At 39.8% G+C, this 14,775-nt stretch overlaps 1 protein-coding gene across 12 annotated transcripts in view; it reads right to left on the bottom strand.

The window, feature by feature from the left end:
* Positions 1–8,214: 8,214 nt before the first annotated feature.
* The window catches only part of LOC107386829 (rap guanine nucleotide exchange factor 6), a 153,487-nt gene continuing 146,926 nt past the window's right edge, over positions 8,215–14,775 (bottom strand). For 10 of the 12 annotated variants that reach the window (XM_070555838.1, XM_070555836.1, XM_070555839.1 and 7 more), the window contains 4 exons: positions 13,895–14,147; positions 11,390–11,934; positions 10,376–10,720; positions 8,215–8,397 (listed from right to left, as the gene is read on the bottom strand). In XM_070555838.1, the coding sequence (XP_070411939.1) occupies positions 8,375–8,397; positions 10,376–10,720; positions 11,390–11,934; positions 13,895–14,147 (1,166 nt within the window). In that variant the 3' untranslated portion in view covers positions 8,215–8,374. The remainder of the gene's footprint in view (positions 8,398–10,375; positions 10,721–11,389; positions 11,935–13,894; positions 14,148–14,775) is intronic. The other 2 variants (XM_070555835.1, XM_070555831.1) reach the window with 2 other exon arrangements.

Genomic DNA, 14,775 nt, shown 5'->3' with positions numbered 1-14,775 from the left:
GGTGATTAACAGACTTCTGCACTGATTCATGAGGGAAACGACTAAAACATGCTTGATACCAGAAGGAAGTTGTCCACCCCTGGTTTAGTGGAACCAGTTGATATAACTTGATTAAGTACAGTTAAATTACATGTGGAGTGGGGGTCTAGTTCTTTTTACTGCCACCAATTCTGCATTAGAGTCCCACTAACCCTTGCAAATACCATTATACACACTCAGATACACGTTCCCTCAAAAGGACAAATGGGAACGTAAACTGCAGCTTACCTCTTCTTCTGCAGCAACAACACTTGAGCAGATTTATAAAAACATTGAAAAAAATACCTTTTAGCTTGTTTTCTGTTTTCAAATCCTTCCAAAGATCTTTTTGGGGTTTTAGACCAAAGTTAGACTTGAGTTCAAGTTAAGGTAACTGAAAACAATATGATCTCCTCAAAGATCATCAAGCAGGTTTTTTTTCCACAAAGAAAATCCCAAATACACGATCTCCTTCTTCAAAAGCATCCCATTCTACTGGTTAAGGTTAATGATGATTATGATGAAGATGTGACACCTATGTGTAGCCACCCGCCTCCACTTCCTCTCCAGTTAGGGAGGATCCCTAATGGTTTGTCCTCACACCAGCACACTTAAGCATGCACACTCAAACACACAGATAACAGCATACACAGCGGGACTTGTACCAAAAGTAGCACACACACACACACATTTAGTCATTAATGCAGATCGCCACACACTCACACATGCAACTACTCATTAAAAACAACAATTAAATCCCAGTGTGTAGGTGCAGCAGACCCCGTAAGGAACCAACATTTGTCAATTACTGGAATGAAGGGACACTTTTACACAGAGGGCAAAGAGAAGTGAAGAGGATGTAATCATCACCTCCACAAAGCCGGGTTTGCGTTGTTCCAACACGGACAACATGTTCGTAATTTGCACCTTAATGGGATAGCCAACCTCTAGGGTGAAATGTGCGCTTCAAATAGTCTTCCTTCTCAAATCTAGTCTAAGGCCTGAGGGCACTGAGATGGATAGGCCCATGTGTCACATTTAGGGTTTCTAATTATGCGCCACTGCCCCCTTGTGGTTATTAACGGAACAGCAGTATGGGACATGAAATTATTTTAAACCTTTAAAATAAATATATATTTTAAGATGTGTTTAATTATAACTATGGCCTAAAAGCAACTCCAGACAAAACATAACAGTTATTAAAAGCTGATGTAATAATGTTTGGGGATTTTTTTTTTTGGGCCAGAAAATCAACAAAATATATAAACTTTAAAAGATATTTAAAAAAGAACTAGGTGGAATAATTAATTTGTCTTAAGATGCTGTAAAAAGTGCGGGGGCTGTCAAGGGTGAACAGATTAAAGGGAGTCATGCTGACAACTAAATGCCACGAGATCTTGGAAAAACCGAGCTTGAAGGATTACTCGTGGTCTTTTGAACATGAGGTTAGGTTTGGTGAGCTCATCCTGATCATTTATCCGTGCGGTGCCGGGGAAAGTTGAGGACGGTCAGATTCAAGGACGCCCACCCCAAACCTTTTAAAAGCTGCAGTAAACCTTGAGGACTGGTGACAAACAGATCAACCGTGGAGAGTCAGCACAAAAACAAAAGGAGCAAGGCCAAATCTGAGTGGGCGAGTTTCATTTACATGTTGGGTATTTTGTTAGTTTTCCTGACAATCACTAAAATAATGCAACTCATTTATTCTTTGCAACAAACTGAAAATGTTATAAATTCTTAGATTAGCTGCAAAGAAAGTCTAAATCTGTTAATTTTGCTATAAATTCACACCTAATTATTATAACTTGAAAATGTTTTTTGCTGAATTTTATGTATTTGTGACGTCTGCTTCCACTATTATTGCTGACAAACTAACAAGCAGCGACTTCCTCCTCTGAAATAAACACAAGGCTTCTGCTGTGAGACCTTGTTGACATTTTCAAGTCGAGATTTCACAGTCAAGCCAAGCTGTTAATTAACCGGATCTCACTCACCTTTTTTTTTAATTTATTTATTTATTTCTGTTTATTTTAAGAGAGAGAGGTGGAAATAAAACAGGTAACTGAATGGAAATGACAGCATCAACTGTTTGGGTAAATTTTAATTGAAATTGTTCATTGCAAGAAAAAATAACACACCCTCAAAAAGCCACAAAATAATAGTTTTAGTTCTATGTTGTATTTTTATTTCATAATCTCACTTTTTTGTGCAGAAATAGCACAGAATACCCATAAGTATGCTCAAAAGTTTAATTAGGTCAAAGCTTTTAGATTTGCGCGTGTTTTCCACAGTAGGAATCAAATTAAAATAATAGTGCACCAATAATAGAGAGGTGTGCAATATGATTACGTCATATTTTACTATTTATATTTGCTCATACTCAAAAAAAAAAAACCTTAACGTTATTACAGGTCTCAGCAGCCTACCAGGGGCGGCGTTAGGCGTAGATGCTCTTAAAACCACATAAAACAAATAATACAATTAAAGGTTATGCAATGACCTTACCGTAGATGCTCCTCCTTCCTTGCAGCATGCACTTTCCTCCTTCTGTCTGACCGCTGAAAGCTCCTAAATTTCTCTTTAAACTCCATAAAACTCTGGTTTCTTCCTTCAGGTTGTTTACTATTCATCATTAGAGCTAAAATATTACTTTATTACAGTTAGTTTTATGACATAATCCATTTTATTTCCAAACCACGTATAGTTTTTCCGAATTTCAATCAGTGGGCGGAGCCTAAATCCACAGGTTCGCCTGCTCATCATCTCACCTGTGCTGCTCAGTTTGATTGACATCCTATCACAGCCTCTGAAACAGGAGCGTTTCCTGCTTCCTTCACTCATCAGAAAGAGACTTCCTTCAGGAAGTGTTTTTTTACTGCTCAGCAAATAGAACTTTTGCTCAAACACATAAAATGAATGAAAAATATTTTTATAGATCACTTTAGTTAATTTATGCGAATTTTTGTCTGTTTCAATTAGGTTTTGTTATATAACTAGTTAATTCCATGTGTTTTCTTATTCAATTAGCCTATTATTATTATTATTATTATTATTGTTGTTGTTGTTGTTGTTGTTGTTATTCGTACTTTTTGGTTGCCTTCTAATTTTCGTGATTCCAGAGCTTTGTTTTGAGATGCGCTATATAAAAATGTCTTTCTTTCTTTCTTTCTTTCTTTCTTTCTTTCTTTCTTTCTTTCTTTCTTTCTTTCTTTCTTTCTTTCTTTCTTTCTTTCTTCTATGTGAATAAATTGGGTTTAGGATTTGAGGAAGCGGGATGTTTGGTGTGATGGTTTGTGACCCCACAGAAAATTTGACACATGAAGAGAAGCATGTACCGGGCGGTAAGTGAGCACAAATTCACACTCAAGGGCAGAGCAACTGAGATTGTACAGTTGACAGGATATTTTTCCGAGCTTTGCTTCACAAATTTTCCTTTAGACAGGAATGTGGTGAAAGTCAACCCCCACATGTGCACATAAACCTTCAGAGCCAGGTTTCTGTTTTCCCACCTCCTGCTTTCAGCTTCTGCTCCCGACAAAGTCACAACTTCAAAGTCAAAAGCAGAGGGGAGGTGTGACACACACACACACACACACACACACACATGCAGGTCACACATATAACAAGACCCAAGAGTTTGAGATTTTTCTTTTTTTTTCCTTTTGGTCTTTTGCTGTGGGGCTCCTTCCCCTTTCGTGATGTGTAATTGAAGCTGTGTGCAATTTCATTGTCGTGTTTCAAAGGAATCCCACCTGGAGCTGAACCATAACCCCTATTATTGTAGCACATTCCCTTTGAAGTACAGAGCCCTGCTCTTAGTTACCTTTTCCCTGCCCACCTTCATCTATCATCATTACGCAACATTTTAGTTTTATTACAGAAAACAACAACATCTTTAAGAATAATGTTTTGGTTAAAAAAATAGCTATGCTTGTGGCAAAAGGCTTGAATTTCACGTTCCTTTCCTGTCTTCTTACTCCAGGTGGTTGAAGCCCTTCCTGAGTATTCAATTAAATTTGTGGGTTCCTTAGTTAGGGCAACCTTTTTTAAACAGCTGAATCTATTTTTTTATGTTTTAGTTTTCTGAACTAAAATGACAGCTAACATTTGGCTCACAATCTGAATCTGTTGTAGCTCGTTTGGACTTGCTGCTTTTGTGTCATTAAAGATGAGATGGTGCTTTAAAAATAAATAAACTTGAATTGTATTCCCATTTTTAACTGAACCTGTGTACCGTGGCCTTGTACTTGGAAATGGGCTTTATTTTGAAGGTGGGATATAATATATATTTTTTGGTACTTGAGAAAAATAAGCATCCTTTTGATTAAAAAACGGTCTATCCAGGAAAAACTTCTGGAACAAATGCTGGCTGGTGGTACTTTCAATGCCTTCAAAGATTTTCTTTCTTTAGAGAAAAGGAATGGATACAAGGTGGCTCTGGTGGGGTCATCAGAGGAGTTCAGCTTGCACACATGCACCTGCAGTGGAAATGCATCACAAAGCACAGCCAACAGTGCCTATAAACACAGCTGACACCCTTACACACAGGGAGGTCAGTCAGCCTGCCTGTCGGCGTGACAGTAAACCTTTAATGAGTAATAAAAAGAGCCTGACCTTGAGCACCGCATGGGGCTCTCTGGCTCTGATCCCTTCGGAGAAAGTGCTGAATGAAGCAGTAGGTGGAGTGAGACAGGAACAATAATTCAAGCAGCATGAGGGAAGAACTAGCTACTCGTCTTTTTGGTCAAGATTTGTTTGTTTATATGAAGCATAAGAAATTATAAACTCAATTAAAATAAATAATAGCAACATTTTTACCTGATAGTCTAAATTATGGGATTTTAAATTATTCTCATTAGGTCTAATTTAAGGTAAAATAAATATTAGATTTTTAAGGTTCTCTGAAATGTTCTAATTTGCTCTTAAGACGGTAGAATTTATTTAAATTGTTGATCCAAAAATCTTTCCTCTACCTCCATCATGTGGTTATGATCAGAATGTGTTCAATACTGTGTTTTAGGACCAAAATCACAGCACAGCAGAAGAAATACAGCACTTATCATTTCTCTGTGATTAAATAATTGAGGAGTCTAAATGAGAAATGTACATTTGCAATGAGCAAACTTTGCAAAATCATTGTTTTATTTGTCCATACGATGATTTTTATTGTCTGTTACCAAAAGCTGTTTTTGTTTTTGTCTTTTTGTTAAGAAGATAAATTATGAAACACTAGACAGATTTCTATGCCACTCTAAAAAAAATAATCAATCGGAAATACTTCAATAAAAGCCCTCTCCAGACATTAAAATGACTCAATAATGCTGCTAATTTTCCTGCTGACCTCAAAAAATATTAAAAAACACAACGAAACTGCAGAAGCAGATTTTAATTACCATTCACTTACATTGTGCTAAACTAAAGCTAACAAAGTGCTGCCAGATTAGGAGAATGATGGGCTGGTTGCATACATGTTCTTTCCCACTAATCTAACTTTGGGCAACAGATTCAGGCCCTGTCCACACGTAGCCGGGGATCTGCCAAAACGTAGATATTTTTCTACGTTTTGGCCTGTCATCCACATGAAAACTGAGTTTTTTCACACAAAAACGGATCTTTTTAAAAACTCCGGCCAAAGTGAAGATCTGCGTTTTCTCCGTTTTGGGTGTCTGCGTGTGGACAGACAAAACCGGAGTTTTAAGGTCCGCAACGTCACTTTCCGCGACATAAAAATGCTGACATCACGTGTGCAACCTGTGTTTACACCAGCCGACAGCATGGATGCCCTCAGAGCTGCGCTCGCTTTTTCAATTGTCCAAGCGCTCTTTGCTTGTTTGTTTTTGCAAGCGGAGTTACTGCTCCTTGCGGAAGACCACAGACGAAGGACGAGGTTAAGAACGGGGGAGATACTGTTGCCTACAGGTCTGGCATGTCCTTAACAACGTATTTATCTGGGTACGTGTGGACAGTTTTCTTTTTAAAACGAGGTGGTGTGGGTGCAAGTTTTTGGAGGGGCGGATATTCGTTTAAAAAAAAACAGCTACGTGTGGACTAGGCCTAAATTGCACCAAAAGGAATATCCATTTAAAGTTTCTTTGTTTGACCTTCATAAAAACTAAAAGAGGTAACAACAATCAACCAAACAACATGTTTTTAGTTTAACATTTCATTTATTGTCCAATTTGTTATCAGTAGACTCAGAGAAATAAAATGTATTTATTCCTTTTGTTCTTAAACATTCTCTTAAACAAAAATATAACAACTATTTACAATCACTTGTAAAAAATACATAAAAGCGTACAAGCAAAGATCATGTTGTCTTTCTAAAAGACATAAGTTACAACGGCTATACATGTGAGACCAAAGCGAAAAACGGGAAGCCACAGACCGACTGAATACCTCTTTGTACATATTGTGCCGCTCACTCGCCACATTTAAGTCCTAGAGTTTCACCGTATATTTTCTATCAGAAGCTAATGCTGGAGATAGGGTGTGGGAGACTATTTTCATGTTCAGCCTGCACGAAAAGCTCAGAGTGACTGATTATTTTCAGATATAATATTTTTAAAATTGTTTTTCGCTGTTCCACACCTTTAAACTATCATTTCAGCACATCTGAATTCTGGGTGAAATTAAAAAAAGGGGTTGAAGTTGTGTGTTCTGCTTTAAATCTAAATACAGAACTTTAATACTGATATTAGGAAGACAGTTGTGCAATAAAAGAAGCTGTCAGTTTCTGACAATGAATGATTAATTAAAAAACTAACATTTTGGTAAAATATCTCCTTTCAGTCATTTTGCTTTAGGTTTGAATGAAGGAAGAAGCCATCAGGAGAAAAACTGTAAACTAAGAGTCCTAAATATCATTCTACAACAGAAACACACACAACCAGGGCTCCACATCCCAAAACAAAGCAGCCATTAAAGCCCAAAATCAGGCAGCGACAACAGAAACAACAAAACAGGGAAAATCACCACCTTAGATTTTTCATTTTTAACAAAATATTCAAAAAATAGCCTCTATAAAGAGCCCTCTTTGCTCATTTGTACAGTTTACATTTAAATTATGGCAAAGAAACAGCAAAAAATATAGATTTGTATATCTTCTGCGTATATATTAGCACTGATCATTTCAAGTCTTTGTGTGGCAAGAACAATTTACAAGAAGCAACACAAGACCAAACAAAGTTCCAGTTACACCCCTACATAGAGACAAAAAGGGAAGCTTTCTAATACGTACATATCTATACCAATGTACAAGTTTAAATAAACAATTTCAAGCACATTCTTTTTATATTTTACAAAATTTACTACAAACACGGAATGAAGACGTAGGTGTAAAAATGTGCCGTGCTGTTTCTCGCACGTTCAGATATGCGTCACCCTAACTAAACTTGTAGCTTGTAATTTCACACACATCTGCTAATAAACACAGTACACAAAATCTGTAGCCGTAAACACTGTCTGTTGGTTTTGTGCACGCCAAAACGAAGCTTCTGATGTGTGTGTTTCCACGTGCATGCACAACTGCGTGACCACGCATTGCTATTTAAAAAATTTTTTTTTTTACAATGGCTGCAATAAAATCACCACACGTGTTTTACTCAACATGAAGCAGTGCGCCATTTGTTCTTCAGTTCATTAAAAGATGTTATTATACATATTTTATAGAAAGATCAGGAGGCGGCGTGCTGCTAAAGTACCTCACACATCAGAAAGAACGAGTAAGTATCAAAGAGCTGAGCGGAGGAGTGCGAGGCGCAAAAAAATGCTGAAAAATGTCAAGTAAAGCAACCAATAAGTGCAAAAACACGCTTTCCGTTTCTTCAGGAAGAAGGAAAATGGGCTTTCTGAGATTTTCCCTTCAGATCTTCACATTCACGATCCCCTACGTTCCAAAAACAGCTCGTGTTTGTTTGCTTTTCCTTGTTGTTCTCATGTCAAAAGTATCGCAAAAAAAAACTTGAGAAAAAGAAAAAAATATTGTAATAACAACAAAAAGCAACAACATGTACAATACTTTACACTGTAAAAAACACTTTGAGACAAGTGAGCTTTGAGCACAAATGGAGGTAAATGGTGGTCTGCTTCCAGAGAGGCATTGTTGTTGCTGCTCTGTCCTTCTACAATGTCATTCCGTCACACCATAATTTTTCTGCTTTTGTTCAAAAGTTCTCGAGTCTGTAAAAGTCTTTGATTTGTGAGAGGAGCTCATAAAAGGAGTGATGAGAGAGGTTGCACGGAACCCATGGGTCAGTGGGCGGAGCTGGAGAATGTGCTGTGGAGGAGGGCGGGTTCAGTCCAAAGCCCCATTGACACAACTCGATCTGCACGGGTGTGTGAGGGTGAGTGAGTGAATTTACACTGCTGATACTTGTTCATCTGAAAAAGATGGAAAAAAACAATGGTCAAAATTGTTTAAAGTAACATTAAATGTCTTAACCACTCCTGCCCCTAGAGCAGGAATTACAACCGTTACAATAGGGCTGGGCAATATATCGATGTTTTTAAAATATCGATATAATTTTTAAACAAGATATAAGATGACTTTATATCTTTATATTGATATAACTGGTCAAACTGCTCTGCTAGCGATAAGCCGCAATGCTAGCGACATGTTGCTCCGTCTCTAAGCGGTTATTATGTGTATTGTCACAAGTTTGCTCAATCTAAGAGCCCCTGGGTAAATGTTCTGCTCTAAACTTTGCATTTGGCATCCTGGTTTTTAATTATTTGGGGACGTTCAATGCCAACGAAGTTCTGTTTTTCATCCTGCTTGAGCGTAGCCAGAGAGACGAGCCGAACGCCTCCCTCCCCTGTGTAATGGGAAATATCTACAGATAGCCGAAGTGGCCAAATGACCTCAAACGTATTTTAAGGGTTTCAATAGTAAACTATAGGGTAAACGTTTTATTTTGAAGGCGAGCTCAATGTGTGAGAAATGTTGTTCCAGTTCAGTTTTTTCCGCTCTGGTTTGCTATGTTAGTAAATACTCCGTTACGGGCGATTCTGTTGAAAAAGTTAAGAGTTTGTAAAGCATGGGTTACGGCACAGTAGCCCGAAAATAATACTCATAAAAGAGCAACCAGAGACTCTGAGTTATTACAGTATAATCGCTGATATGAGCCAATACTGTTAGGGCAAACATGGCTGGAATCTAACTAATAACTCCATGGTGCATGACCCATGTGATCTTCAGTAGATGCAATTACATCATCATACATTTAGCTTAACACGATAGATTTTATTTTCTCTGGACAAGAAATATATGACATGGCCCACCTCTAGAAGAAATTTAAATAATTTTACATTAATTATAAATATATAATTAAAAAGTGCCTGTGGGACATTTGATACACCTCTAGCTCTCAACTGTGTGTGTTAACAGACAGTCGTACCGCTGTTTCTAAAGCTCAGACTGGTAGAGAATAGGAACTAAGGTTAAAGTTTGACAATAATCAATACATTTTTGCATTTAATCTACTGATTTATGTACATAATTTCTCAAGACAGCTTGAAGTGAGTTAACTTGTAAACATTTTACAGGAGGAAAAATATTGACATATATATCGTATGTCGGAATTCAGCAAAAAGATATCGAGATATAAGTTTTGGTCCAAATCGCCCAGCCCTACGTTACAACCAACGACTGTAGGCTGCGCCGATGTTCACTCTGGTTTTAACTCTTTGCTTCACCTCCAGAGACATTACTCTATTACTTTTACTTTCAGGCTCTGCCACGGCCCCAACAAAAGAGAAAACGTATTCTTCTTGTGCTTTTTATTGACAGTCGGCTGTCAGAAAAAGCTAACTGCTAGCCTCTGTAAGAGCTACCAGCCCAGTTCACTCCACTCCAACTGCTACACCAACTCTCGCTTATTCCATTTTAGAGCATGTTCTGCCCAGCAGAGGGCAGCAGAGTGCTGTTCCATGTGGAGCTGCTTAACTTTCTGGTTCAAGAACCACTGAAACTGTTTTGAAAGCAATAACTTAAAGCAGAGGTGGGGTATCTCGGTCTTTTATAGGGCCCCTATCCTGTACTCACCTGGTTTTAATCAGTAGGCGATTATAAGGCTTCCGCAGAGCTTTACGACCAGTTGAATAGGCGATTCAATGACTGAATCAGGAGTGTTGGAGCAGGGAAACAACTTAAACATGCAGCTTACTGACCCTTGAGGGCCAGGGTTCCTCACTTCTGGCTTAAAGTGGTGAAAATACTTCAACGTTTTTTTTTTCCTGACCAGATTCTTTAAAATGTTTTTCTATATTTATAACTAGAGAATTACCAGTTTGTCCATTAAATCCTTAAGTTTAAATTGAAGGAACAGAATATGACAGCATGTTTATAAATGGACCGTACCATCATCACTGTCAGCCAGGTCCTTGGGAAAGCGGCAGACGCTGGGCGGTCTGGAGTGGCCCAGAGTGGAGCCGGCTGCTCGAGCATCTTGGTGTTGAAGGTGAAGCCTCCGCGCCTCTGCCAGACCACCAGCCGCTCCAGGACTCTGCAGGAGTTTGCTCCTCTGCAGGGCCACGCTGTAGTCTGGAGGTCGGATGTGAGGCGGCCGGGGGACAGGACCCGCCAACCCACCAACTACTCCATCTGTGAGCCCAAGATCCCCAAGAGCCAGACCCTGGTAGCCTGGAGGGGTGGGAGGGGGAGCTCGGTAACGCTCATCCTTGGTGGGGGAGGTGACACAGTACACTGGATGGATGTGCAGATGGAAATAAAATAGGGATGTAGGAAAGAAAGAGGAGGAGTGGGATGAGGAATGATGGGTGAAAAAGGAGAAAAGAACAAGGGGAAAATAATGGGAAAAATTAAATTAAGGTGATGCTTTACTAATAGGACACACAACTACACATGCACCAACGTGTGTGAAAAAAAAAAAAAAAAAAAAACATTTACGTCCAATGAGATGGATGGCTGCAATTCATACAGAGACAACTAGAGCTGGAACAAATTACTATTATTACTGAATGATGCTTTTGCTTTTTTTTTTTTAAATAATGAGCAAAACATCAGACAATAGTTCAAATTTCATCGCCTCAAAACCCGAAGCATAAAAACTTTAATTTAGACGAAAAGTAACTAAAGAAATGGGAAGTTTGACCCAATTCGGACAGAGAGGCTTAGACTTATAAAATCAGATTGTTTTAGCAGAATAACAAAAACGACAAAAAGAAAAAAAATCTTTTTTTCATGTAAGACTAAAAAGCAAAGCAGACCCCTGTCTCTAGTTAATAAGATCTAGATTAAAACCTGACTTCTTCCTGCATGACCACATAAACTCAAACGTTAAGCTGAACCTTCCTGTTGGACTCGACGGTTCCTACATCATGTTTACTGCCCATTTGCCACCTGTTCCCTCACCTATTAGGCCCTTCTCTGTGCTTGATGTCACCGTTTTGTAGGCTGGGTCTGTGCTTTGCCCTCCTTCCTCGTTGGCTGGTGAGGAGGGGTGCTCCGAAGTGTTTCGCCGCTTTACGGTTCCATAATTCCCCTCAAAGTTATCAGACGGGGAGTTGGATGAAGCCCAGCTCTGCCGGAACTGCTCATTCAAATCCGAGCTGGAGTTTCTGGAATGCTGCGGCTTGGCGGTGTCGTCTCTGGCCCACGCGGGTCCGGGGACCTCCACCTCTGCTATAGAGCGGGCCAGCTGCGTGTGCTTAAATCCCCCCAGGTGCGTATGAGGCAGAGAGAGTGGGGGGCCATGGATACCGTGGTCCCACGGTCGGCAGGAGGAGGCAGGGAGGCTCTGGAAGGAGTCGTGGGAGTTGGAGGAGCAGGACGTCCAGCTGCCACGTCCGCTGTCGGCCACAGAGTCCAAAGAGATGTGGTCCGGGGTCAGCTCCTCCGTGGAGAGAGAGGAGGTGAAGGCGCAGGCTCGCGCTGGTCGAACCAACACTGACGAACTGCTGTTCATAATTAAAGGAAATAAGAAAAGCACATCTGAGTGTAAAATAAAATCAATATCTGTTTACAGCAACACTGAAGACTTTTAAACATGTTTATTTTGCTATTGCTTTAAAACTAGTTTCAGTGGTTCTTGAACCTGAAAATTAAGCTACTTCACACTGGACAGCACAGTGTAGCCATAGACATGAATACATAGATGCCCCGTTGGGTGCTGGCGAGCCTAAGAGCGTCGCCGCCATGTTGGATGGGTCTCCTTGCTCTCTAAAGTCAACACAGATTGAGCATCTATGTGCGTTTTCATGCAGCCTAATTAAAACCACCGGCGTACTATTGAAAACAGATCAGATGGGATTACTGTCGACTTTTCTAGCCTACTTAATAGGATTTTATACTTTAATTTATTTTGTTTAATTATATTTATATTTTAATTATCATGACATACCAAATGCCTGATTTTGTGAAACAAAACGTGATAAATGTGTTTTTAGTTGGGTAAGCACCTTCCTCAGTAGTAAATGTGCTGCAGGCGAATGGAGACCCATTCAAGATGGCCACCAACCACTACGACAGCTTCAATGGGCAGTGCCAGTCCACGAAGCATCTATGTATATATGTCTCTGTGTGTAGCCCTCTGCCAACCTACTTTACAGTTGTTTATTGTACCAGTAGCTAAAATGAAGGTTCGCAGTTAGCTTTTTCAGTTCATTGACTATCAATTTGTTGGCATCACGGCAGAGCTTAGAGGTAAATGTAAGACAGTAATGTATTTGAAGACAAAGCAAAGAGGTAAAACCAGGGTGAGCATCGGCGCAGCCTACGTTCATTTGAGGGAGCTGAAGGATGCTACAAAATCACGGACTGATGGTGACCTGGCTTTGTTGCCACTGGACTTGTAAGTAATAATTTTTTTTGTCTAACAGTGTGGATCTTTTTACTTTATTCAGTATCAGTTGGCTCGTGTTAGCCTTAGCTCATTGTTAGGCTGCAGCAGGGTTATTTACGACTTTTGTAATTCTGCTGTCAACCAGTAGGGCGGAGAAGCGGGAAAAGTGTTGCTTTAAAGCAACAGTTAAAAACAACTTGATGTTGGGTTCATTTTGAAGGTGATGGTGGTTAAATTGCTTTGGCCAATGTTTGAAGGATCAGAAAAGCCTAAACAAAAATTAGAACAGATGCATCAAGAGAACGTTTTCAATGAAACTTAAAAACAAGCTGCATTCATCTGATCCACGGACACCATTTTACAGCTTAAACAAGCCACTCAATTTCATGGAGCCACATTTAATAAAACCAGTCAGTGTTATACAGCCAGGCTGCCAAGGTAACACTAAATCAGAGCGGGGGACATTTCACTCCTCTCTTTATGAGACAGAATGCCCTGATCATGGAGGAACAATGAACAAACTGAAGTCAATTAAAAAAACTGGGTTGTTTACTTGGCTTGATTAAAAAGCTGCCAGCGTGAAAGCAGACACCATTCATGGACAAGAGGAGGGACTGTGAAAGGCAGTTAATATGAAACTCTAATAAAAAGTCGTTATATTTTTATGACTTTCTGTTCTTGGAGCTTTAACGAGGGAAGGATGTAATTGGAAATCAAAGAGCGGGGAGGAAACAGGAGTGGACAATGGAGGCAGACGCCGCACAGGAAGTCGATTTAGCAAAAAGAACTAAATGTTTATTGCGAAGGATCTAGATTTTGTGACAGATCTAAAATGCAACAAATATTTTGACTTTTAAATCTTCAATGGTCCCTTTTGATGAATATTTTACATGTGCTAATTGGAGATGTGGCCACATTCTGGCCCTCTGGAGCCAAATGTGGAGTCAATTCCTTTAAAAAAAAAAAACCAAACTCCCCTTCATCTCATTATGACTTTCAATTTACAAGCACTCTTTTCGACCCAAACTAATTAGGCAGACAGATGAGATCAAAAGAAGTGAACTAAAGCTAATTACCTTGTGCTGGGCTGGCTGTAATCAGCAGTTAAGTGTGCGTTTAATGCCGCCGTGCCCTCAGCTACCTCGGCGGCTGTGGCGGCAGTAGGATTGGAAGCAAAAGCAGCAGAGGAGGTAGAGGTCCTGGTGCATCTGTCGTCTGGTCCAGGAGTCGGGACCGAGTCCACGGAGCAGATGCTGGAGCGGGAGGAGATCTCGCTGTGGCTGGAGTCGGACAGGTTGTCCGTTTTACCGCCTGGGAGGAGGGCACAACCTGAAGAGAAGGGTGGGATGGTAAGAGATTTTCACCTAGGTGATGCCATGTCGTTTCAGATGGACAACACCCACATCATAAATCACCCTGCACTGAGAACAAGCTAACTCGCTAAAAGAGGTTCATGAGGGAGTGTGTTTTAAATGAGTTTAATGACACACTCACTGAAAAATACCTTTAAAATGGTGACGTTTTGTGTGCATTACAGCCTTTTAGACACGTAACAAGACTGTGTACAGAGTGGAAATCACTGTGAGACCAAGGAATAAGTCGCAGTTTAAACTTTGAAGAACAAAAACCTGCTAAACTCCATTAGCTCGGCTGCTAAAACATTAGCATGAGTGAAGCAAACTTGCCAGGAACAATGAAATTATGAACCTTTTGAAAACAAAAAATGCACATTGTGCAATTTAACATTCAGAAAGAAACAAACATATTTCATTTAGAGTGTTTGTGCTTCAGCAGCAGCGTCTTTTTTTATCCCTAAAAAAACATTGTGCACGCCATCACACGTAGGCGTAACTCAGAGGACACTTTCTCTCTCTTGGATAAACAATTTCATCTCTTTACCGTTTTCTACAAATGCCAAAACTTTCAGGCGTCGCCTTAACGTGACTCGTCGCAGATC

This window comes from Nothobranchius furzeri, chromosome 10, assembly GCF_043380555.1.
Source record: "Nothobranchius furzeri strain GRZ-AD chromosome 10, NfurGRZ-RIMD1, whole genome shotgun sequence".
Taxonomy (NCBI): domain Eukaryota; kingdom Metazoa; phylum Chordata; class Actinopteri; order Cyprinodontiformes; family Nothobranchiidae; genus Nothobranchius; species Nothobranchius furzeri.
Note: the sequence above shows the minus strand (reverse complement) of the source record. Positions and strands in the feature narration are given on the sequence as shown.